Source organism: Branchiostoma belcheri, unplaced genomic scaffold (assembly GCF_001625305.1).
Source record: "Branchiostoma belcheri isolate BF01 breed outbred unplaced genomic scaffold, Haploidv18h27 scaffold77, whole genome shotgun sequence".
Lineage (NCBI taxonomy): Eukaryota > Metazoa > Chordata > Leptocardii > Amphioxiformes > Branchiostomatidae > Branchiostoma > Branchiostoma belcheri.
In genome coordinates, this window is record NW_017804431.1 from 1,600,481 (window position 1) to 1,627,121 (window position 26,641).

A 26,641-nucleotide genomic window follows, 5' to 3' on the forward strand; every position below is an offset into this window, starting at 1 on the left:
ACAAAAACAAACAAACAAGCATGTGAAGACGGTACATTGGAGGAACTCATGATTAGGGAATCGAGTATTACACGTGGTCGAGAATATACACGGAATTAGTGAGAAAGTGACAATAAGGAATAAAACAAGGAATTCACAAAAATTACTCCTTGTTTTCCCAGTTCTGTCTCCTCCTGAAAAACGGCGCGGACGCTAACAGCAAGTTCTGGATAGGCCTGACGGACGTCGGGACGGAGGGACAGTGGCGTTACGCGGACGGGACGGCGGTGGTGGGATTCAACAAGTGGAATACCGTAAGTCCGGTCACCACTTTTATAATATAGCAATCGTCCTGTACTTTGGCCTTCATCAGGTATGAATGACCTACCGCTAGGGTTTAGGGACGGCGATGGTGGGATTCAACAAGTGGGGCGCCGTAAGTCCGGTCACCACTTTTATAGCACTCGTCCTGTACTGTGGCCCTCATCAGGTATGAATGACCTACCGCCAAGGTTTAGGGACGGCGGTGGTGGGCTTCAACAAGTGGAACACTGTAAGAGATTGCTGTATTTTAGCAATCAACTAGACTGCGTCCCTTACTGTGGCCTTCATCAGGTCTGAATGACCAATCACGTAGGTTGGTTATTCAACATGATGAAGACTTCAGACGTTGATGGTTCTGCACTGGTGAACTCCAATAAGGAAAACACTGTAAGACCAAGAAACTGCTTTGCAGACATCAGTTAGACTTCGCTCTGTACTCTGGCCTCCATCAGGTTTGAAAGACCAAGCGATAAGAGTTAGGGTCTGTGGTGCTGGGCTACATGTGGAATACCATAAGACCAGCCAACTGTTCTGTAGCTATCAGTTAAACTTCGTTCCGTACTGTTGCCTTCATCAAGTTCGAATGACCAATATGGTACGCACAAGGGTCCGCAGGGATCGGGCTTAAAAAGTGGAAAGTTGTAATTAAGGCCATTAGACAGCTTTGATGGCCATTGCCATTGGGGACTTCATGATTACTTGTGGAAACTCCGGGGTTCATTCCTTGCCTATGAAATCCGTTGAGTGATCTGCCAAGTCTTTGAAAGTTCTCTCATCGTTCACAACCTGTAGTGGAAAAGGTGATGAAGAACACATGAGCTTGAAAGCTAACCGTCACATTTGCTCCTAGGGGGAACCGAATAATTCCGGAGGGAACGAGGGCTGTGGCGAGTACCTCCCAGCCGGCAACGACATGTGGAACGACTTGAACTGCGCCAACCCGCAGAAATTCATCTGCCAGACAAGTAAGAAATTTGTTTAAAGTTAAAACTTTAGATCCAACACAAAAACAGTTCTCTCGCCTAGAACTTTCGACCAGTCACTCTGATATTCCTCAGTGGACCGACCCAGTTAGACTTGTCACGTGGCTTCTTTGAAGTGTGACGTCAACACTGGGTCAAAGACGACGTCGGCCCCCGTCGAGGTTGAGTGCACTGAGGAAGATCAGAGTGACTGGTCGAAAGCCTCTAGATGAAAGAACGTCTTTGTGTTGGATCGTAAGTTTTAACTTTAAATATGTAACTACCATATAGCATACCAGAAACAACTCACATACACAATGACAAAAAATTAAAGGTCTCCTGCAGTACCAAGGGAAGAGGCAAAAAGGCCCCAATTCAACCAAATTTATTTGCCAGACAAGACCGTACCTTGACTAAATAGTAAAAAAAAGGAAATTCTCCTGCAGTACCAAAGAAAGACGATAGGCCTAAATTGACCTTGACCTTTGTCCATTACTTACTCAAATACCAAGTGTAACCGATCAATAGCTTATTGACATATGTTGGCCAAAGAATGCGGAAACACAAATACACACATACACATTCAGACACACTAAAAAAAGTAGTAAACTATGACCCCGTGACCCAAAATTACAGAGAGCAAAGGATGTTGTCACCACAGGCTTGATTGATCATAAATGTACCATATAGAAATAACTTCAGAAACTGACAAACACATCCAGACACTACAAAGACACCATCATTATATGTCATTGCTATATTTTAACCAATCTTTCGTTTCTCGATTTCAGTTCTACCCTGAGGAAACCTGCCTTCCAAACAGTTCACGAATGACGTGGTGGAATGTACGTCAACGAGAGGCAGGAGAAAAGCAGATGTATTGATGTCGGACAAGCCAAATTGATTGCAATAAAAAGAGAAATAAACGCAATAAATGATCAATGCAAGTCGGAGCTTTAGTGAAGGCAAAGGATTTTGAAGGCCCTGTGTCTGTTTGCTTGATTGTTTGGGTGCATTTCTGTGTGTGTGTGTGTGTGTGTACACGTGTGTGTGTGTGTTTGTGTATGTGTGTGTGTGTGTGTGTGTGTGTGTGTGTGTGTGTGTGTGTTTGTGTGTGTGTGTGTTTGTGTGTGTGTGTGTGTTTGTGCACGTGTGTGTACATGTGTATGTGTTTGTGTGTGTGTGTATGTGTGTACATGTGTGTGTGAGAGAAGATAAGCTACATGTATTCTACAGAACAGAAATTTTCCTGGTCTACTACTTCCCTTTTTTTCCTTATGCCGTACAGTACACTACAACTACTTATCAGTCCTCTCCATCTTGCACAAGCTCAATTAGCGCGCAATTCTAATGCAAAATTGAGGGTGGTGCATTTGGGCGGTGAACTGGGGTCAGTTATCACCCAAACTACTACATATTCACAGGCATCAAGCCTGCCACAGGCTCATTACAATACCCAAGTGCCTCATTGTAATATTATAATGAGATCTTTGCTGGGGATAAGTCTGGGCAGCCTTAAACCAGCAGAGTTTCCGGCAAGCATCCGTTCTTCGAATGTTACCGGAAATGATGTAATCACCTCTATGACGCAGAGAAGTTTTGTAGTGCGTGGAATCCTTACCATAAAAATATATAGTGAGCACAACATCATCTTAATTAAATACAGCATTAAATACATGTATGGAAATACACATTTATAATATTGACTCAAGATGAATGTGTTAAAAAAACCTAGGACGGCGCCCTCATTCAAGGTGTTAAAATCTGGTAAAACGCTTTTGAAAGACTTGAATGCACTTAAATGAATCGTTACGTATGTTGAACAATTATGGTTACAACCGGAACTCGATGCTTCTCTGGATTACTACCATGTTCGTATGTACAAACGTAGCGATCATAATATAAGTAGTAGCCAAAAGTTTTGACCCTTCTTTTTTAGTATGAAGACATGCATATTAATACTGAGCACTTGAAACAGATATATTATACTGTGTAGAACTTAAAATGGGCTACCTTCTTGTTCTTTCCCCTCCCCCAAAAACACGAAAAGCCAACACATGACCTGTTACTAACCGTGTCATTGTTCAAGCGAGTCGCGAACTTTGCTGGCCGTGACCTGACACGCACCTTATTATCTTTATTAATATTATTAACGCGAAATGTCAACACCAGTTCGTACGTGCCCATCCTGTAGGGAACTTTGCTGGCCGTGACCTCATGTGAACCTTATTAATAAATATTCATATTATCCATATTACCTTTATTAATAACGCGAAATGTCAACACCAGTTCGTACGTGCCCATCCTGTAGGGTATAAGTATAAAGGACAGGTCGATTTCTCAACAGTTTGTACCCAGACGAAGGAACTAAAGGGACCGTCGATCGAACTCCGCAATGATTTGGACTATTTTCTTTGCTGCCGGGCTGGGCGTCGCAAGTAGGGCTAAAAACGATTTTTGTGATGTAAAGATACAATTGGTATATATTGGTTATGTGTTTTAAGTGCGTTATTTTGTAACTTTGCTGTACAAATCGAGCTGGTGTAAGCTCTGAATTACGTTTACTTTTTTGGTGGCCATTTTCCAAAAGCAACAAACAAATAAACAAAACAAACAACAGTGGATTGGAAGTGGCTAAAAACTTAACTTGACCGATACGTCCTTTGAAGGTGCCAACCCGGGCTGGCCCACCACCGCCTCCTGGCACACCGACGACGTGGCGGACCTGTGCCACAACTTCTGTGGCCTTTGTGCGGCGGCGGGCAGCGGGAGCGTTGTATCCCAGGCTACAACCACCACACGGCCAACGCAAGCTACAACCACCAACTACTACCAAAGTTTCCCATCAGGTAAACGTAAAATCCGAGCTTATCTTTCGGAGTCGCAACCAAATAACCAACCAACCAACCAACCAACCAACCAACCAACCAACCAACCAACCGGCAAGGCAGTATCCAATAGAAAAGACTTGTTGTAGACGTATCCGATTCTATTAGAAAATGGCACATAGAAAAAGTTCACAATTAACAAATATGTTACGCCTCTTTCAAACATCACGAACTAAAACCTAACGTACGCCGTACAAAGTCAACTTTATGAGGAACGATATTAATTGACGGTCTGCTGCTTACCCCACAGTACCTTGGTATATTTTGCCTAGTCCTGAATTCGTCCCTCATGACTTCAATGAAAAGCGGTCAGACGGCCTATATGTTTTTTTTTGTAATGAATCAGTAAGGTTCAAACAAATTGATGGCACAAGCTAATTTCTACCAGGCTACCGGAGAGGACTGGAAAGAGTAGTAATTGGCCAAATACAAAAATAACATGCCAAGAGAGTTGGAGAGTACAGGCTAGAGTACAGGTAAACTGTACTCTCTAGCGGACCAACTCCCTCGGCATGTTATCTCTCTATTTGGCCAATTCTACTCTTCCAGCCGCCCCCCTAAGCCTGGTAGAGGCTAGGCACAATCACTTTTATCACTGTCGTTGTTCCCGCCCCAGGCACCTGCCCGACCGGGTTCCTGGCGGTGGTCCCCGACAACAAACTCTGCATCCGGGCATTCATGGAGGAGAAGTCCTGGTACGACGCTGCAAACACCTGCGCGACTTTCGGGGGGACGCTGGTCATGCCCAAGAACGAGGACATCCACCAGGTACAGTATAAACAAACAAACAAACAAACAAACAAACACCTGCGCCACTTACGGGGGGACACTGGTCATGCCGAAAAACGAGGACATTTACCAGGTACAGTAAAAAAAAACAAATAAACAAACAAACAAATAAACAAACAACAACAGCACAACTTACGGGGGACGCTGGTTATGCCGAAAAACGAAGACATTCACCAGGTATAGTACAAACAAACAGGTAAACAGGTAACAAACAAATAAATAGGTAAACAAATAAACAAAATAGTTTACACCTGCGCAGCTTACGGATTGACGCTGGTAATGCCCAAGAACGAGGACATTCACCAGGTACAGTACAAACAAACAAACAAACAGACAAACAAAAAACAAACAAATAAACAGACCAGCAAACAAATGAACAAACGTGCGCAACTTACGGGGGGGAGGGGCATTTGTCATGCTGAAGAACGAGGACATTCACCAGGTACAGTTATAAACAAATTATCAGGAAATTCACGAAAACTTCACTCCTTGTTTTCCCAGTTCTGTCTCCTCTTTAAAAACGGCGTGGACGCCAACAGCAAGTTCTGGATCGGGCTGACGGACGTCGGGACGGAGGGACAGTGGCGTTACGTGGACGGCACGGCGGTGGTGGGATTCAACAAGTGGAATACCGTAAGAGACTGCTGTATTTTAGCAATAAGCTATACTGCGTCCAGTACTGTGGCCTTCATCAGGTCTGAATGACCTACCGCTAGGGTAAGGGACGGCGGTGGTAGGATTCAACAAATGGAACACCGTGAGGCCTGAAAACTGGTACTTGGGCCTCCATCAGGTTTGAATGACCAATATATATAGCGCTATATAGGTTCTGTGGTGGAACACCGTTAGGCCTGAAAACAGTTCTGTACAGGAATCAGTTAGACTTCGTTCCGTGCTGTTGCCTTCATCAGGTTTGAATGACCAAGTGGTAAGGGATAGGGTCGGATTCAACAAGTGAATTAACCTAAGGCCTGGAAACAGTTATATAGTAATCAGGCTACGTTCCTTTTCCTATTGCCCTCGTCAGGTTTGAATGACCGACCGCTAAGTATTAGGGACAGATTCAATACGTGAATTAACGTAAGGCCTGCAAACAGTTCTGTAGTAATCATTTAGACTACGTTCTGAACTGTTGCCTTCGTCATGTTTGAATGACCAGGTGGTAAGGGTTAGGGTCTGTAGTGGTGGGATTTGACAAGTGAAACACCGTAAGGCCTGGAAACGTAATCAGTTAGACTTCGTTCCCGTACTGTTGCCTCCCTTCATCAGGTTTGAATAACCAAGCGCTAAGGGTTAGGATCTGCGGTTCTGTCGCACAGCAAGTAGATCATCGTAAGACCAAGCTAACAGTTCTGTCACATTTGCTCCTAGGGGGAACCGAATAATTCCGGAGGGAATGAGGGCTGTGGCGAGTACCTCCCAGCCGGCAACGACATGTGGAACGACTTGAACTGCGCCAACCCGCAGAAATTCATCTGCCAGACAAGTAAGAAATTTGTCTAAAGTTAAAGCTTTAGATCCAACACAAAGAAGTTCTCTCACCTAGAGCTTTCGACCAGTCAGTCTGGTCTTCCCCAGTAGACTGACCCAGTGAGTCTTGTCATGTGGCTTCTTTGAAGTGTGACGTCAACACTGGGTCAAAGGCGATGTCTTCCCCGTCGCGGTTGAGTCTTCCAAGGAAGACCAGAGTGAGAAAGCTCTAGATGAGAGAACGTCTTTGTGTTGGATCTAAAGTTTTTAACTTTAAGTATGTAACTACCAACACAGAATGACTTTTATGATAAGTAAGAACTTTCTTTGACTCCTGAAACAACACCTACTGACATGCACAATGACAAAAAAATGAAAGATATCCTGCAGTACCAAGGAAAGACGCCAGAAGATCCAAATTCAAATATATTCATTTGCTAGAGAAGTAAGACCTTATTACCTTGCCCCCAGGAAACACATGCCAAATAGCACAAAACGTACATTCTCCTGCAGTACAAAGGGAAAATGATAGAAGACCCAAAATTGACCTTGATCTTCGTCTCCCCAATACTTACTCAAATACCCAGCAGCAGTGTAACCGATCCATAGCTTATTGAGTTATGTCGGCCAAAGAATGCGGAAAGAAATACACACATACACACTCAGACACACCAAAACTGTAGTAGACTACTCCATTGACCCCTTGACCCCATACTAAAATGGGGGCAAGGTATGTCGTCACCATAAGCTTGATTAATCTTTAATGTAGCATATAGAACCTGCCCGACCGGGTACCTGCCGATGCTCCAGGACAGCAAACTCTGCGTCCGGGCATTCATGGAGGAGAAGTCCTGGTACGACGCCGGAAACACCTGCGTGACTTTCGGGGGGACGCTGGTCATGCCGAAAAACGAGGACATCCACCAGGTACAGTACAAATAAATAAACAAACAAACAAGTAAACAGATAAACAAAATGGTTTACACTTACGCAGCTTACGGGGGGACGCTGGTCATGCCCAAGAACGAAGACATTCACCAGGTTTAGTACAAACAAACAAAAAACAAACAAACACCTGCGCGACTTACGGGAGGACGCTGGTCATGCCCAAGAACGAAGACATTCATCAGGTACAGTACAAACAAACAAACAAATACACAAAAAACAACACCTGCGCAGCTTACGGGGATCATGCCCAATTCACCAGGTACAGTACAAACAAATAAACAAATAAAATGGTTTACACTTGCGCAGCTTACGGAGGGACGCTGGTCATGCCGAAAAACGAGGACGTTCACCAGGTAAAGTTTAAAAAACAAACAAACAAACAGGTAAACAAACAAACAGGCAACACCTGCGCACTTACGGGGGGGGGACGCTCGTTATGCCAAAAAAGAGGATATTCACCAGGTACAGTACAAACAAACAAACAAACAAACAAACAACACCTGCGCAGCTTACGAGGGGACATTCACCAGTTTAAGTACAAACAAACAAACCTGTGCAGATTACGCTCAAAATGGTCTCACTGCAGGCTGGGGATGAAATGAATGGTATAGTAGATGGACTCATGATCAGGAAATCGAGTATTACATGTGCTCGACAAGGGAATATGCACAAAATTAGCGAGAAAAGTATAATAAGGAATATAACAAGAAATTCACAAAAATTACTTCTTGTTTTCCCAGTTCTGTCTTCTCCTGAAAAACGGCGCGGACGCCAACAGCAAGTTCTGGATCGGGCTGACGGACGTCGGGACGGAGGGCCAGTGGCGCTACGCGGACGGCACGGCGGTGGTGGGATTCAACAAGTGGGGCGCCGTAAGTCCGGTCACCACTTTTATAATATAGCAATCGTCCTGTACTGTGGCCCTCATCAGGTATGAATGACCTACCTCTAAGGTTAGGGACGGCGATGGTGGGATTCAACAAGTGGAACACTGTAAGAGATTGCTGTATTTTAGCAATCAACTAGACTGCGTCCCTTACTGTGGCCTTCATCAGGTCTGAATGACCAATTACGTAGGTTGGTTATTCAACATGATGAAGACTTCAGACGTTGATGGTTCTGCACTGGTGAACTCCAATAAGGAAAACACTGTAAGACCAAGAAACTGCTTTGCAGACATCAGTTAGACTTCGCTCTGTACTCTGGCCTCCGTCAGGTTTGAATGACCAAGCGGTAAGAGTTAGGGTCTGTGGTGCTGGACTACATGTGAAATATTGTAAGACCAGCCAACTGTTCTGCAGCAATCAGTTAAACTTCGTTCCGTACTGTTGCCTTCATCAAGTTCGAATGACCAATATGGGCTTAAAAGTGGAAAGTTGTAATTAAGGCCATTAGACAGCTTTGATGGCCGTTGGGGACTTCATGATTAGTTGTGGGTTCGTTCCTTGCCTATAAATTCCGTTGAGTGATCTGCCAAGTCTCTCGTCGGTCACAACCTGTAGTGGGTAGGTGATGAAGAACACATGTAGCCTCTACCAGGCTTCGGGAGGTGTCTGAAAAGAGTAGAAATCGGCCAAATAGAGAGATAGCATACCAAGGGAGTTTGCTCGACTCGAGAGAGAACAGTTTGACGCTCCCGAAGAAAATTGTCCTCTCTCTCCCGAAGCCTGGTAGAGGCTACCATACATGAGATTCAAAGCTAACCGTCACATTTGCTCCTAGGGGGAACCGAATAATTCCGGAGGGAACGAGGGCTGTGGCGAGTACCTCCCAGCCGGCAACGACATGTGGAACAACTTGAACTGCGCCAACCCGCAGAAATTCATCTGCCAGACAAGTGAGAAATTTGTCTAAAGTTAAAACTTACGATCCAACACAAGAAAGTTCACTCTGGTCTTCCTCAGTAGACTGACCCAGTGAGTCTTGTCACGTGGCTTCTTTGAAGTGTGATGTCAACACTGGGTCAAAGACGATGTAGGCCCCCGTCGAGGTTGAGTGTACTAAGGAAGATCAATGTGACTGGTCGAAAGCCTCTAGATGAGAGAACGTCTTTGTGTTGGATCGTAAGTTTTAACTTTAAATATGTAACTACCATATAGCATACCCGAAACAACTCACATACACAATGACAAAAATTAAAGGTCTCCTGCAGTACCAAGGGAAGAGGCAAAAAGGCCCCAATTCAACCAAATTTATTTGCCAGACAAGACCCTACCTTGACCAAATAGTAAAAAAGGAAATTCTCCTGCAGTACCAAAGAAAGACGATAGGCCTAAATTGACCTTGACCTTTGTCCATTACTTACTCAAATACCAAGTGTAACTAATCCATAGCTTATTGATTTATGTTGGCCAAAGAATGCGGAAAGAAATACACACATACACACTCAGACACACTAAAAAAAGTAGTAAACTATGACCCCGTGACCCAAAATTACAGAGAGCAAAGGATGTTGTCACCACAGGCTTGATTGATCATAAATGTACCATATAGAAATAACTTCAGAAACTGACAAACACATCCAGACACTACAAAGACACCATCAGAATATGTCATTGCTATATTCTAACCAATCTTTCGTTTCACGTTTTCAGTTCTACCCTGAGGAAACCTGCCTTCCAAACTCTTTACGAATGACGTGGTGGAATGTACTTCAACTAGAGGCAGGAGAAAAGCAGATGTATTGATGTCGGACAAGCTGAATTGATTGCAAATAAAAGACGAATAAACGCAATAAATGATCAATGCACTGGCCAGTCGGAGCTTTAGTGAAGGCAAAGGATTCTGAAGGCCCTGTGTCTGTTTGCTTGTCTTGATTGTTTGGGTGCCTTTGTGTGAGTGTGTGTGTGTGTGTGTGTGTGTGTGTGTGTGTGTGTGTGTTTGTGTTTGTGTGTGTACAATATGTGTGTGTGTACAATGTGTGTGTGTGTGTGTGCGCGCGCGCGTATGTATAATATGTATGTGTGTGTGTGTGTGTGTGTGTGTGTGTGGGCGCGTGCGTGTGTGTACAATATATGTGTGTGTATTTGTGTGTGTGTATGTTTGTGTGTGTGTGTGTGTGTGCATGGGTGTGTATGTGTGTGTGTCTGTGTATATGTGCATGTGTGTGTGTGTGTGTGTGTGTTTGTGTATGTGTGTGTTTGTGTGTGTGTGTGTGTGTATGCACGTGTGTGTACATGTGTGTGTGTGTGTGTCTGTTTGTGTGTGTGTGTGACGATAGGTACATATATTCTACGGAACAGAAATTTTCCTGGTCTACTACTTCCCTTTTTCGTCCTTTTGCCGTATAGTACACTCCAATTACTTACTCATCAGTCCTCTCCATCTATTAAAACAAACACCTTCACGTGTAGCATGTGTTAACTGTCGCACCCTACTTACGGGGACAGGCAGATTCTATAAATGTATCACCAGAGATAACTTGGCCTCATTTCTACAGAGGACTCTTAACCACACCAACATGCTGTTTTGTCTCCTTTTTATATCTGGAGTGGCGATTGCCGGTGAGACAAGTTCTTCCGTTTAAATTTTATATTCTGAAGATTCTTATCAGTTTTGATCGACTTTCATAGCGAAGTAAGTCCGATATTAGACATTTTATGTCAAGGTTACTAGTGGTAATAGTAGGCTCATTCACCTGTCCATATTGGATGATGACCTTGCCACTGGACCAGAAGGTCAGGGGTTCGGATCCCAACCGTTTCTTGTTGGTGTTCGTGTTGAAAATGAATCGGATTTTACTCAGTACAATGAACTACTAGTAGTAAATATTGTTGCTGCAGGCTAGCTGGACATTCGGGTAGAACAGTACGTAATTTTATGAGTCAATGGTGAAAGCCAGTCTGAATCTTCGCATAATTTATTTAGTCGCTTGATTTATGTCATTACGGAACATGTAAATATTGTTCATAACGTTTTGTGTCTTCTGTTTAAGTGTCTTTATCTGCAAAATCGTGCCCGAAGGCTAATTACTTTTACAGAGTCAAATCTACTACTGTATACGGTACACTACAATAATAGGAAACAGGCTACTGTCTGGAAAAAACGTATTCTTAAATGCCCAGTAAAAGATTGGCACGTTAATGAGCTAAAACTGGTTCATTTCTATTTTGCCCCCTCCCCCCTTCCAGCGTCCCAGTCGTGTCAGAACACGAGTCCCCTGTGCGGCGCCAGTCCGGGATGGCCGCTGCTGTCCATGTGTTTTGATCACGACTACGTGTTCGCCAGCTGTCCCGAGTTCTGTGGACAATGCTGTAAGTACTGAGTTTTCTATCGTGTCCAGTACCGTACCTGTCAGGTCTATGCTTCAATGGGTTAGCGTTAGGTTCAGGCACTGTTGGTCTTTACGTATCCATGATCGTAGATTTACTCCCAGGCACGGTTCTGGATATGCGTGGACTATCCATACACGGTGATCCATAACCGTGCATGCGTATGTTTCTGGATGAAACACTGTTCTGGATACTATATTTTCTTAGATTCACAACCACATCATTTTACTGTGTCACACTTTAACTGTGACGCCATGAATGGAGAAGACAAATAATGTGTTCTCGAAGTGTTTACCAACCTGATGAAACTGTTTACACACGGAGAGTCTTTCCTGACTCTTCATAAAACTACCTGACTGTTATCTTTAGTTTTTCCTTTATTTTCCTTTAATCATTTACAGAATCTAGAAAAAGCGATTTGTCGTGATATTTATTCTGTCATCTAAAATTCTTGTCTTCGTGTTTCTTTACTTCCCTTCTTGTTCCAGCCAGCGTTTCAGGCTAGACTTTGTGAAGGTAAAATTATCAACTTCCTTGATAATGTTTTCTTTCTAGTTACAATTTATTTTCCCCCCAGCGTGCGCCGCTGACCCTCGCGGCCCCTGCTATAACGGCGGCACCCGGGGCGGGAACCCCGCCAACTACAACGAGCACACCTGCGACTGTAACTGTGTGGGTGCATGGACAGGGGACCGCTGCCAAAGTAAGTTCTCCATGTGTATATAAGTATGCATCTCGCAACATGTACATTTTGAGACTTTAAAGTTTGAAAGAGTATTGGGAGAGGAAATCCCCTAACCACAGACCACAAAAGGTCAGAGACAGGGAAATCAGGTCTCAGAATGTGGCCAATGTATTAAACCTACGTTTATGTCTGTTACATCATCATAGATAGATCATGAACAATGCTATTTCGGCAATCGTCACCAGTTCATGGTTCCCTATACAATTTAGTCAAGGATACCTTTGTAATCACAATGGGTTCTCGTTGTTTGTCCATATCCTTGCTTTTTCTGTTCGTCGATGAAGGTTACAAATCCAGGTAATGAAATCCATAAGAAACTAGTAATCAAGTAACTTGATAGATTTGAAAACTGCCAGACGTTTCAAGTAGCATCCTCATATGTGTACAGTACTCGTCAAGTTAAGTTTTTTGTGTATGAGCATCTTTGTGATCACAATGGTTTTTATACTTTGGTCCTCATGCTATATATTCCTCCAGACTGTGGACTCACCTGCGTGCACGGTACCCTTGACCGCAACACCTGCACCTGCCGCTGCGCACCTGGATGGGACGGACCCACCTGCAGCGGTAAGTATAAACAATACAACATGTGAAGTTCAAGTATATCGTACTTTAAAATCAGACTTACCTGCCTTTCCATATAACGATACGTCCATTGATTTTTTATTTACTCGCTAAGGACTGCTAGCCTGGGTTAGAGAGTTATAGAGCTGGCGAATATACTACTGGGGATGGCACCCAGGCTAAAGGACTGCGGCATCCGGTATTTTTTATTCGCTATATTGTTGATTATGTCACCGAGATGAGATATTTGCGTCTTTGTTTATTTTTGTTTGTTTACTTGTTTGTTTCTTTACTAAGATGTTGTGCGGACAGCAGTAGCAGTAACCCCGGCTGGCCGACCGTGGCGTCCTGTAGTGTAGACTACGTGGCCTGCTTGTTTACTAAATTGTTTGTTTGTTTGTTTGTTTACTAAGATGTGTGTGCGGACAGCAGTAGCCTGTGTGGAGCTAACCCCGGATGGCCCACCGTGGCGTCCTGTAGTGTAGACTACGTGGCCTGTTTGTTTACTAAATTGTTTGTTTGTTTGTTTGTTTGTTTACTAAGATGTGTGTGCGGACAGCAGTACCCTGTGCGGAGCTAACCCCGGATGGCCCACTGTGGCGTCCTGTAGTGTAGACTACGTGGCCTGTTTGTTTACTATGTTTTGTTTGTTTGTTTGTTTACTAAGATGTGTGTGCGGACAGCAGTAGCCTGTGCGGAGCTAACCCCGGATGGCCCACTGTGGCGTCCTGTAGTGTAGACTACGTGGCCGCCAGTTGTCATCTGTTCTGTGGGATCTGCTCCGGCGGATCTGGCGTTATCGTCACTCCGCCCACCACTACAAGCCATTATCATCCTACAACTCATCCTACAACTCATCCTACAACAACCAAAGGGACTACAACTACCCCTACGCGTAATTTTGTTTTCATGTTTTCTTTGGTAGGGTATGTATAGCATTGTCAAAACTTTATCAAATGCCTCTTGTACAAAACATTCAAACTGCGAAACAAAAAAAGATGTTTCTCCGCATCCTCTGTTGTTTCGAAGTTGGTATCGCCCTCCGGCTTATTGTTTTTTTGCATCTATACAGCAACATATTGACTGACCCATTTTTACACGACGTGTTACGTAAGCAATGGGTCAAAGGTTGTTTGAAGTCGATATCGTCCCCCGCCTTATTCATTGTTCACGTCTCCATGGCAACATCAATGTGTCTCAATGACTACGAGCTTATCGTAAAACTGAGCGTCTGCTTAAAGACAATTAAAGATGAGTGAGGTCATTCGAACCTGAAGAAGGCTGCAGTCTGTCAGCCCACAAAATTTGGCCGTCTACAACATCTTATCCTTTGCTGTTTGTTTTCCTCTCTACAGCATCGTGTTCTCGTGACTACGCTGTGTCTACAACACCACATACATTGATGTTTGTTTGTTTATTTTCACATCCACAGCCATGTGTCCCCCTGGCTACGCGCTGATCGTGAACCGCGCCGTGTGTCTGAGGGCCTTTGACGAGGAAAAGACTTGGCAGGAGGCATCTTCCATCTGTCAGCAGCAGGGCGGTCTGCTGGCTATGCCTAAGGACGAGGAACTGCATCAGGTTTGTTTGTTTGTTTGTTTGTTTGTTTGTTTGTGTGACGAGGAGAAGACTTGGCACGAGGCGGCTTCCATCTGTCAGCAGCAAGGGGGTCTGCTGGCCATGCCTAAGGACGAGGAACTGCACCAGGTTTGTTTGTTTGTTTGTTTGTTTGTTTGTTTGTTTGTTTGTTTGTTTGTTTGTTTGTGAGACGAAGAGAAGACTTGGCAGGAGGCGGCTTCCATCTGTCAGCAGAACGAGGGTCTGCTGGCCTATACCTAAAGACGAAGAGCTGTGTTTGTTTGTTTTCATGAAAACAACACTTGTATGTAACTTTGTAAGTTAATTTCTACCACATATGATTTTACAAATCAGTGCAATTCAGATTGTTGTACAGTTACCTCATGCTGCAAACCTGATTTTCTTGATAAAACTGTAAAATGTAAGGAACTGAGAATCCACTGCCATAGTTTTTTCCAACTTCCACAGGCCTGTGTGGCGATAAAGAACAGTGTGAATAGCGGAGCGTCCTTCTGGATCGGGCTGGGAGACGCGCTGGCAGAGGGGCAATTTTACTTCGTAGACGGGACTCCCTTGACTTCCTTCAACAAATGGAACCCGGTAAAACTCAGAAACTCTGTCTTTCCTTTCCCTTTATATCATTTTGATTTTTGAAGTCTTATTTTGTCTCTGTAACTTTCACTGTTTAGTAAGTACAATTACAAGATTTCTTTTTGTTTCCATTTCTACTCTGCAATTGAACTCACGGACGTAAAGTTGATCGCACGGATGTAAAGTTGAACGCATCAACATAGAGTTGAACACACGGACGCATCAGCTACATCTACTGCCTGTTCCCACACCTGTTTTGTTGTTCACAAAGTACATCAGTGCACACTAGTAATATAATATGCAGTGATTACAAATTTTCAATTTTTTTTACAACTTTTCTTAGAGATGCCTGTTCGCACACCTGAATTCTGTCATTAGAATTAGAAAGTCGCCGTATAGTTTGTGTTGTGTCATTGAAGCTCCCATCATATAAATCCGACCCGCAGGGCGAGCCGAACCAGAGCGGCGACGAGGATTGTGTGCACTACTACGGGGCTGACAGGGGGAACATGTGGAACGACCTGAACTGTGGGAGTCGCATGAGGTTCATCTGTCAGGCTGGTAAGAACTTTGGGTACTTGTCCTGCATGGCTGCTGCTTTTTAGGTCAAACTTAAGACGAGGTTGAAGATTTCACACCTTCGTGAGGTGTTTAGAGCTTTCTTGGTTTTAATTGTTATTGTTAATTTTTTGTCTGATTTCGTGCATATTTCAATGTCACGCACATGTAATCCTCGAGTTCTTGAGAGTTCCTCTGCAGTACAATTCACTTCCTCCCAGCCTGTGACAAGACCATTTTGACCTCCAATTCGACCTTCCTGTCAGTCTGCGGTTATACCATTTCCCCCTCACTTCCTGTGACTCAAATTATTGTATTCAAAGAACTACACAAGCAAGCAAGCAAACAAATGTAAGGAATATCAAACTATAATGCCTCAAACTAACATATTTGTCGTTTTTTTTTGTATCTACAGTTCCACGCTAAATACCACGGCTGGATGCAAAACGGCTGTGGCAAAATGGATCCGGTGTAAACACTACCTACTCATGATTGAAAATATGTCAAATAAAGAGATATTTCAACTGAGCGATTGTTTGTTATTCTTTAATGGGTCTGGATAGGTATTTTATATGATTAAGTAACCAAAGAGACGAATTGGTAACTGCATATGAATGCATAAAGTAAATAAACATCAAGGCAATCAGAGATGACAGAACTCTGCTCCCGACGGTCCCCTTTCCAACCAAGGTCGGCATTAGGCTGGGAGTAGCCTGGTATCATTCGTATTTCTAGCCTCAGTTCGGTTCCCTTATTCCGTCTAAGCAGAACGTGGCTTTGATTTTGTAAAGTTCATAGTCGGTTCGGCTGGTGAAGACGACTTTTATAGACTACTACTTGATCATAGAAGGCAACCTTGCCGACCAACTCATAACACAATTTGGCCTCGCAACTACCTCCCAACCATGGTCTGGAGAAGGTCGGTAGGCCAAGGCCGGCTTCGTGTGAGAAGGCAACGATAAACAAGAGCTTCCGGTATGACCTATGACCAGAGTTACGTAACCAGGTTCTATATAAAACATGACTCTTTAGGACTGACGTCTCACTACGTAACGACCTCCGTCCGCGAGAACAGAGCTAACCGCCGCCATGTTGGTTTGGTCGATATTCCTCGCATTTCTGTCAACAGCTGGTAAGTAATAAAAACTGTATACACTGTACATGTGTTGATACATTGAAAATTAGATAATTTAATGTTGGAAGACTGGCTGCATTTAACGATTTATGTACTTTATTGCACCGCGCATTCCGTATCTACGTACAGTTTTGTTTTCTGTATTATAAGTCTTTGCGTAATTCTACTTGTGAATTGTAGAGCCATACCACCAATACATGTGTGTTACATGGATCCGTTTTTGCATTGTAATGAGTGGCTTTTTTTTGAAACTTTCTTTTGTAATCAAAGCAAGTATTTTCTTCATTTTAAGCACAAGATATGTTAGTTTTTGACGAATATCTTTAACGAAACATGTAGCAAAAGGTTAGGTACTCTTGGGAGTTTTCGTGACGCCCTCTGTTTCTTCTTTAACCCGGTTAAGATCTCGTTTTAGATTTCTCTTGTCGACATGTTCCTATTGTATGAAAATTCTTTGTTTTCGCCCCCCCCCCCGCCAGCGTCCCAGTCATGTCAGAACACGAGTCCCCTGTGCGGCGCCAGTCCGGGATGGCCGCTGCTGTCCATGTGTTTTGATCACGACTACGTGTTCGCCAGCTGCCCGGAGTTCTGTGGACAATGCTGTAAGTACTGAGTCTTCTAAAGAGTTTTCTATCGTGTTCAGGACCGCTTCTATCGTGGTCAGGCATTGTTCCCAATGGTATTCACGTATCCAAGAACGTAGATGTGTTATGATCACGATTACGTGTTCGCCAGGTGTCCGGAGTTCTGCGGACAATGCTGTAAGTACTGAATCATTGCGAGTTTTTTTATCGTGTTCAGGACCGCGCCTATGTAGATCTATGCTTGAATTGGTTAGCGTTAGAATCAGGCACGGTTCTGGATGGTCTTCACGTATCCAAGAACGTAGATTTGTCCCCATCTGTTTTTGTCACGACTACGTGTTTGCCGGTTGCCAGGACGAATGCAACCTTGGGTAGTCTATGCACTTCGTGGAATACAAGGCTGTTATCTTCCCATTTTGCCAACTCTTTTATTTTTTACTGATTATTTGTCCACGTTTGAGCATGCCAACGTGTAATTTGCGAGTTACGTTCTATGGACTATGCAGTGAGAACAAAATCAAACTTTAAAACTAGATGTACATCTTTATTTTCCTTAAGTTTTCTAAATTATTCATAGCATCAATAAACATCAGTTTGTCATGACATATTTTACTAGGTCAACTTAATCGTCTCGTCTGAATTTTTCTTTCCTTACTTTTCTTACCCGCCAGCGTGTGCCACCGACCCTCGCGGCCCCTGTTATAACGGCGGCACCCGGGGCGGGAACCCCGCCAACTACAACCAGCACACCTGCGACTGTAACTGTGTGGGCGCCTGGACAGGGGACCTCTGCCAATGTAAGTTCCAATCCTATGATACAGCTTAAATATGTTCTATCTGTAACGATCCTTCAATATGTTTACATTTTTGTCAACTAGTTTTATTCGTGGTAAAACTTAATAAATAAATAAATAAATAAAAAAATTCAAACTCAATACAATACAAATATATAACTCCACAATACAATTATCATTATGGCATGGTATGAAATGAAATGTACAAGCACCAATATTGCTTATGATTATTGTTTTATGTATTGCCATCTTTATCGTTACCTTGTTTACGAAGAATGAATGTTGGGTTCTACTTTTTGTATGAAACAAATACACCACATGGGAATACAATGACCTTGGCCTCCATAACGGTAACTTGCCTACCAAAAATCATGAACATCCATTTAAATATACTGATAACAAGCGACAAACGTCCACTGCAGTGACGTAGAGGCCCATTTTTGCACTTGACATTGGTCTCCCCAACAGTGACCTACCTTCTCTGAAGGCAATAAAGCTAGAAGTTCACGAAAACTCCGATTTTTCCCCAGACTGCGGACTCACCTGCGTGCACGGTACCCTGGACAGCAACACCTGTACCTGCCGCTGCTCACCTGGATGGGACGGACCCACCTGCAGCGGTAAGATATTATACGCTTAACAAAATCATGTCGTTATCCCATTGCTATTAGATGGCCTTAGATCTATGCAGAGCAAAATAAGTTCGTTTGCCTTCATCGTAAAGTTTTGCCCCTAACATTTCTGAAATGTACATCAGCAATGTTCAAGCTTGTCTGTTTACTCCTTGTTTATTCGTTTATTTATTTGTTTATTGTTTACTAAGATGTGTTTACGTGTTTGTTTGTTTGTTTACTAAGATGTGTGTGCGGACAGCAGTAGCCTGTGTGGAGCTAACCCCGGATGGCCCACTGTGGCGTCCTGTAGTGTAGACTACGTTGCCGCCAGCTGTCATGCCTTCTGTGGCATCTGCGGTGGATCCGGTGGTGTCGTCACTCAGCCCACCACTACAATTCATACAACCAAAACAACAACTACCCCACCGCGTAAGTTCACATGTCTTCCATAACAAAGATGAACTTTCCACGGTTTTATGCTCAGAATATATATTTTTTTAAAGTTGTAGTTATAAGTAATATAGTTTAAAGTGTGATTTTTCAAGTCCTTGTATGACGTGGCCAAAGGGGTAAAAGGTTGTAGGAAGCCGATATCGTGCCCCGCCAGATCAACCTTCAGGCTTATACAGTTTAATAACAAACTCTAAAGAACGGAAATATAAAGATAGCAAAACAGAACTGGGATTGAAACATGTGAATCGAGTTGGACTTGGAAACTCGATGGATTCGTACGTCCAAATTTCTGCTTGAATATTTCTTGAAAATGTTTTGAGTGGAGAATTTCAGAAATCTTGACGAAGGTGTGTTGACTATGTTTCTTCTTGGAGCTTCTATATCTTATCTATGATTTTTCAATTTCTTGCATGACCTGAGCAAATAGTCAAAGATTGTTGGAAGCCGGTATCGCCCCCCCCCACCCAATTGAATATTTCATGAAACGATTTTGAGCACAGATTTTAACGACGGTTTCTTGCAAAAAAAACAGTTACTCAAGCAACTGGATATGATTCAGTTGCTTGAATAACTTTTTTTTTGCGTATCTTATTACCTGGATGTCTAACTTTCATACACGGTTTCTTGGCTGTTTATGTTTCTTGTAGCGTGCGACTGGCAGGTAGTTTTCGACGTCCGACCGGGTGTAGGAGACTGGGCTGTGGACGCCTGGAGCTCCGACCACTCCCACACCGCTCACCTCAAGAGCCCGCTGGTGGAGATTTGGGAGACGCTGGGGATCAAGAGGGTGAGGTTTTACTCTCCCCTTTCTTTCTCATTTCTCCTTTTCTTGCTTACTCTATCTAATACTGTTTCACCGTTTCGCCTGTCTTCATCACACGGGCTCAACAAATTTGCTAATTTGATGTTAGGGACTGTACGATATTTACCGGGGAGGGGGGGCCGGTCGTCCGGGGGTAGCGTAAAAATTTTTTCCTAGGCCCTCCCCCCAGGTCAAAAAATTTTTTCCGAGGCCCTCCCCCCGGCTTAAAAAATTTTTCCTAGGCCCTCCCCCCCGGCGTGAATCATAGAGAGTGAAATTTTGTATGGGGATGGCGAGATTTTGATTGAAAATTTTCCCCGCATGAAGTGCCGAAGGCGCGAGCCATCGCGCCGCAGGCGCCACTAGAGCCCGAGTAGGCCCGGCTTTGGGGGGGGGGCGGGGGGATGTCCCCCCGGAAAAATTTTGAAATTCAACCCATGTTTTGCATGTTGAGGGGCAAATTTGGCAGCACAAATTTCGCTGGTACGTCGAACTATAAATTTAAAGTCAGTAACGACGGTCAGTGTAATCGAAATAATCCTCTATCTAGCCTACCTTTCGTCCACGTCTTCCGCGTCAATTTTATTACAAACAGGGAAACAATATTGCCAAGTTACGTGTTGTTTTCAATTAACTTTGGAGGGACATAGATGTAAATGTTAAAATAGTCCTTGGTTTAATAAAAATACCAAATTAATCCGTCGACATCCGACATCCACGCCGAGAAGTTCGAGCGAGCTGCGAGGCGGGACCAGCGGGGCCTTTGCCGAGTCACGCACGCACACCACTGGGAAGGGTGCGTTGAACGGCGAAAATTAATTTTCAAAATCTTCAGACAAGCCTTCCCTACATTTTTGATCGGTATCGTTTCGATTGCCGCCATTGACGCGATTTTAATCCATGTAATTTGGCTGTGTAGTCCAGTTTCGCCGATTCTGGCGAAAATGCAAGATTTTGAAGGGGACTGTGGGAGATTTGGGCGAATACATTATAATAATAGGGATGGATATTATTGGAACGTAAAATTCTGCCGATTCCAATGACTGGCAAATCGCTACGATATGTATGGACAGACGTTTAATCATGTTTTCAACGTGTATAAAAACAATGTGGAGTTAAAGGGATCTTGGAAAAAAATTTTACCTAGGCCCTCCCCCAAATTAAAATATTTTTTCCCAGGCCCTCCCCCCGGCTCAAAATTTTTTTCCTAGGCCCTCCCCCCTCAGACGACCGGCCCTCCCCCCCCGGTAAATATCGTACAGTCCCTTACAAAATGCATTTAGTTTCTTAAGAATAACGGAAGGTCAAAGGTTGCTAAAAGTCTGTGTCGTCCTCCGTCCTGGTTCTATGAAAGGTGATTGAATATCAAAACAACCTCTACTGTACCGAATCTGTATTCTGTCTTACCGTCTTTTTTTTTCTTTTTGCGTATCAGTATTCAAGATTCTGTATTCGGTTCTGGATAATCTCCGCGTATTTAAGAACGTAGATTTGGCCCATGCACGGTTCTGGATACGCGTGGACTATCCAGAACCATGCTGAGCATGAGTCTGGACAATGTATCTTTATCGTCCCCAGGTGAAGTGAATTCGAGGGGATTCATTCCTCAGCTAACCGACATCTCACACACGCAGTCGTCCCTCAGTAAGACATCTGGAGCCTGTCACACGAACTATGCGGCTCCAGATGTCTTACTGTCTTACTGAGGGACGACTGCTTGTGCAAGATGTCGGTAGCTTGAGGAATGAATCCCCTCTACTATATACTTTATCGTCCCCAGGTGAAGATTACTCTCATCCAAGGTGCCGAGATCCGCGAGTTGATCTTTAACGGAGTGAACAGCGACAAGTTCAGCTGGTTTTCCCGGGACCGGCTCATGTACTCCCCCTGGACGGACCTGCCCACAGAGACGTACAACTTCTTCTCTATACAGGGGGAGACCAACCCGCAAGCACGCAGGTACGGGGAGGGGGATGGATGGATGGATGGATGGATGGATGGATGGATGGATGGATGGATGGATGGATGGATGGATGGATGGATGGACGGACGGACGGATGGACGGATGGATGAATGAATGAACAAACACAGCAGCTATAATATATAGTTTTCTATCAACTTGGAGATGAACCGGAGCTTGGGTATGTAAATGAATGAATAATGAACCCAACAACAAAAGGCTTTTCTGTAGATAGAAATTGAGCTCAGACACTGGGATGTTAACGTATCTTAACTGTCTTATCTGAATGTATTTGCTAAAAACTCTGAACGCGTAGCGAGTTCGTGTCTACTGCAACTGGGTCAAAACTAGCGAGGTGTGGAGTCACATGTCCGCAAAGTCACGTGTATGATGTAACTGGGTCATCCATCCTTACGAAGACCGAAGTTGTAAAAAATCGTACTCATGGTTTTCTTGTACTAGATCTAAAGGATAAACCTTGGTTATCATGCAACGTGACTAGTTATGGTGACAAACAGTTGGTTTGCATTGATATTGTAAATTTGTATTTCCCGATGGCATTTCCTCGAGCCTTGTTTGACTTCCTATCGATTTTTTGTGGGCAAATAAAAGTAGTAAGTTTTGCGGACTCTCAATTCAAACGCCAAACACGCGCGCAAACTGCATCGTATGGCGCTTTTCACACAAACTCAGAGATAAAACAGTTTTGTGCATCTCCTCAGTCGGTTAAATGAAGCATAAACATTGAAGTATCTAGATCCCTGCCTATCTAGTATTATGTGCGCACGTGTTAAGCCCTTGCCACACACGGCCATATCTGTATATGTATACTAGCAGCCAGTATAACCACCCTTCACCTTAACACGCCAGCTTCGCAGGCACGCGGCGCGGTGGCAGCTGGCAACATTACGCCGAACGACTTGTTACACCTAACCTTTGAACATTTAACTATAAACATTGTTTAAAGCTATCTAATGATGGCCTCTTTAGCACCAGCCAAACTCCCCCTGACCACGGCTGAGTAGTCGGAATCGGGAGCAAGGTCGGAGCTGGTGTTTATCCAGTTTGGCTACTGTTATCTCATGTTGATCTTATTTGCTATGTCTATCATAATGAACACTGTCGTGACCATAAATAATACATCGGATTTAAAGGGAAACCCTCGACAAAACTTGAGAGTTTGGTTTTTCCTTAGATTTTCTTTACCATTGATAACATTGTTTACCATTGTTTTTAATGTGCACAATGAATACTGTAGTAATGACAATAATGCACCATTGTTTTCAATGTGCAAAATTAATAATAATAACAATAATTTACCATTATTTTCAATGCGCAAAATTAATAATAATGATAATAATGTACCATTGTATTCAATGTGCAAAATAGATAATAACGACAATAATTTACCACTGTTTTCAATGTGGAAAATAATGACAATAATCATCATGTCTCTACAGGAGTTTTTTCATAAACTGTAACTACGGTGGTTGTCCTGTAGACGCGGGCTGGCAAAAGATTTTTCATTTATTTTTCAATTCTTTTTATTTCCTTTTTCTATTCTGACGATGCTGTTATTTCTACAGGAGTTTCTTCATAAACCGTAACTACGGCGGGTGTCCTGCTGACGCGGGCTGGCTGGTGGTAGTGGAGAAGGGCTGCCTCCATCGTGTGTTTAGTCATTTCTTCAACCTTCATGACCATGTATATTTCATAACGGAGAGCACTTTTTTTGCCAAACGTTTTTATTCGCACGCTCGCGCCAGTTTTAGGGTTTCCAGAGGACATCATCCACATACTAGTATACTTTTAGTAATCAAATCAACATGGCCTTATCAGCGTACCCTCAGACGATGTTATTGTTCCTACAGGAGTTTCTTCATAAACCGTAACTACGGCGGGTGTCCTGCCGACGCGGGTTGGCTTGTGGTGGTGGAGACCGGACCTCAGGGCTCCTGTGACTGGGAGCGAGTTCCCGCCGGCCCCGCCATTTTCTACTCCAGGAAGTCAACCTACGTCAACTGGACATCCGGTCAGTTCGCAGCAGTATCCGTCTGGCAAAGGATTTATTATTTATTTATTTATTTATTTTTTTATCTATTTTTATTTTTAATTTGTTTATTATTGTTTATTATTCATTTTTATCTATATTTTATTTATTCTTTTATCTTTTGTTTGTTAATTATTTATCTATTATTAATCTTTTTATCTACATTTTATCTATTTTTTATTTATTTATTTTCCTTTTTATTTCATATATCCATATTTCTTATTTTTATTCGTCAGACCAACGATAGTAGAAATGTGAAATACAGCCTAAAGATAGTGACTACAACATTCGGCACGTGACGTCAGAGTCACGTGATAGCATTAGCGGGTCATACGTGCCAGATAAACTGTGTCGCCCCCCGTCTCTGTTTTTTCAAGTAGCTACTATTTTTAGGCCGACTGATTTGTAGGAGTAGCAAATCGGCGTTCTAGTGTAGTCTCCAACGCTTCGCTCACTCGGTGGTTTATTAAGCGGTAATAGGAATCGACCATGCATTATGATACCACATACACCACAGGCGAGATATTACCATTAACGCTGTAGTGTATAATTGACCTGTAGAACGTTGCGCTTTCAGGCGGTGCTGATATCGGGGTGGCTGACCGCATGATCGTCTCCATCGACACCTGCATGCCGTAAGTAAGTATTCTGCAACGTCTTTAAGTAATCTTTGAGTCATCTTAAAATGTTTTAATCTTCGTAATGGTTTATTTGTTCATACATACATACATACATGTACATAAACTGACATGTCAAACACATCTCGCAGCCCATAGGCTAACATTTACAAGTTTCTTCTCACTTGCAGCACATAAGAACTATTCTAAATGTAGTTTGATGATTTTTAAACATAGATTTGATTTTAAAAAATCCAGTTTAAAAATCCGTATCTTTCAGGACTTAGTCTTTCGATAAACGTATTACTGGACGGATTCGCTAATAACATTACCGGACTACCGGACAACTGCTCAACGGTAAAAAGAACCACCTAGCGGAAAACAGTTTAGCTGCAAATCTGTGAATATTGTTCTGAAGGATTTGTTACTACAATGTGACTGTTTCAATGTCATACAAGATCTTACGTACACATTTCTGTACCTTGCATTTTCTACATGTATCTTCGCGGTTTAACGTTGGCTTCATCTTTTCTTTTTTTGTACCGTACCCCAGCTGATGATGTCATGATCGGAATGATGGTAGCGGTGCAACAACACTCAACTGAAATAAAACATCAGCCCGTTGTAGCTATGCAATAAACTACTTCAGACCTCTTTCCAACGCCTTGTAGTGTTGCAGTGTTGGGTTTCATTATGTAGCAAGTGGCGGGACAGAGTTTGAGGGACTGGTCACCATACTAGTATGTATATAAGCCACATGAGAGCAGTAGTTTGTTGGAGTAGACCACGTGAAGGTAAAAATTATGTACTTGGTTTGCAAACATGTTACATTTCTAGTTTATTTTGCATTACGTTGAAAGTACTACCTGGATATTTAACCTTCATCGCCATACCTCCATAGCCTGGGTACCATCCGGATTTTCGCTACGCAACGCTCGAAAATCCGGATGGTACCCAGGCTAATACCTCCACAGAAGCCCAAGAAAACTCGATCTAAAGCAATCCAGTGTGAGCCACATGCGACCGTACCTAGTACCTGTTTGCTTAAGAGGCGATGTACTCTGAAGAGGTACTACGTGTACTTGGCCAGGGGCCGCTGAAATCTTCAACTTTCCTTAAACTTTATGATCAGTCATCTGTCACAATTTTCTACAAAAAACGCAAACACCTTACTTAAGCTAAAACATACACAAACTTTCAACGTTTAGCATTACGTTCCCCCACGTCTGTTTTTCCATGATCATAGGATCAGTTTAAGTGTGTTTCCACGCAAAATAAGCACACGATAACCTTGTACCTTTGGAATTTTACTTGCTTTGGTATTTGACTTCAAATACCAAATAGCCTCGATATCAGGCCCCAAATAGAGACGACGTATGAAATTCCCCGACAGTGGAAACGACAGTACTCAGATAAAAGGCACTATCACCTTGTTGACTATGGGTATACTAGTAGCCTACCTACCTAGCGTATATTAAAGTTGTTGCGGTTAAAAAGCTCGTAGTTGGATCTTGGGACCGGGCTTGCGGTCCGCCGCGAGGCGTGTCACTGCTCGTCCCGGCCCTCCCCGCCGGATTCTCCCTGGTGCTCTTAACTGAGTGCCTCGGGGTGCCGGAGCGTTTACTTTGAAAAAATTAGAGTGTTCAAAGCAGGCCTGGCGCCTGAATAGTGGTGCATGGAATAATGGAATAGGACCTCGGTTCTATTTCGTTGGTTTTCGGAACGTGAGGTAATGATCAAGAGGGACGGACGGGGGCATTCGTATTGCGGCGGGAGAGGTGAAATTCTTGGATCGCCGCAGGACGAACCACTGCGAAAGCATTTGCCAAGAATGTTTTCATTGATCAAGAACGAAAGTTGTGGGCGCGAAGGCGATCAGATACCGCCCTAGTCACAACCATAAACGATGCCAACCAGCGATCCGCCGGCGTTACTTCGATGACCCGATGGGCAGCTCCCGGGAAA

General features: G+C 43.4%; 4 protein-coding genes across 4 annotated transcripts in view; all 4 read left to right on the plus strand.

Moving 5' to 3' along the window:
• LOC109485620 (macrophage mannose receptor 1-like) overlaps positions 1–10,114 on the plus strand; it is an 18,567-nt gene extending 8,453 nt beyond the window's left edge. Inside the window, exons 7-12 of the mRNA XM_019789309.1 lie at positions 5,444–5,575; positions 6,314–6,428; positions 7,182–7,339; positions 8,101–8,232; positions 9,083–9,197; positions 9,955–10,114. Of these exons, the coding sequence (XP_019644868.1) occupies positions 5,444–5,575; positions 6,314–6,428; positions 7,182–7,339; positions 8,101–8,232; positions 9,083–9,197; positions 9,955–9,965 (663 nt within the window). The 3' untranslated portion in view covers positions 9,966–10,114. The remainder of the gene's footprint in view (positions 1–5,443; positions 5,576–6,313; positions 6,429–7,181; positions 7,340–8,100; positions 8,233–9,082; positions 9,198–9,954) is intronic.
• Positions 10,115–10,802: 688 nt separating this feature from the next.
• Positions 10,803–12,357, plus strand: LOC109485576. Its single transcript, XM_019789261.1, has 3 exons — positions 10,803–10,863; positions 11,491–11,613; positions 12,209–12,357. The coding sequence occupies exons 1-3, from the start codon at positions 10,821–10,823 to the stop codon at positions 12,355–12,357; spliced, it is 315 nt and encodes a 104-aa protein (XP_019644820.1). The 5' UTR covers positions 10,803–10,820.
• Positions 12,358–13,483: 1,126 nt separating this feature from the next.
• LOC109485577 (tetranectin-like protein) lies at positions 13,484–16,160 on the plus strand. The gene is made up of 6 exons (XM_019789262.1): positions 13,484–13,508; positions 13,608–13,835; positions 14,373–14,647; positions 14,987–15,118; positions 15,556–15,670; positions 16,083–16,160. The coding sequence occupies exons 1-6, from the start codon at positions 13,484–13,486 to the stop codon at positions 16,091–16,093; spliced, it is 786 nt and encodes a 261-aa protein (XP_019644821.1). The 3' UTR covers positions 16,094–16,160.
• A 476-nt stretch (positions 16,161–16,636) lies between these two features.
• On the plus strand, positions 16,637–25,327 carry LOC109485578. The gene is made up of 10 exons (XM_019789263.1): positions 16,637–16,799; positions 17,282–17,404; positions 18,058–18,183; positions 18,711–18,800; positions 19,038–19,223; positions 19,895–20,034; positions 21,830–22,008; positions 23,881–24,041; positions 24,637–24,698; positions 25,230–25,327. Exons 1-9 carry the CDS (start codon positions 16,757–16,759, stop codon positions 24,696–24,698), a joined length of 1,110 nt encoding a protein of 369 aa, XP_019644822.1. The 5' UTR covers positions 16,637–16,756; the 3' UTR covers positions 25,230–25,327.
• Positions 25,328–26,641: the final 1,314 nt, after the last annotated feature.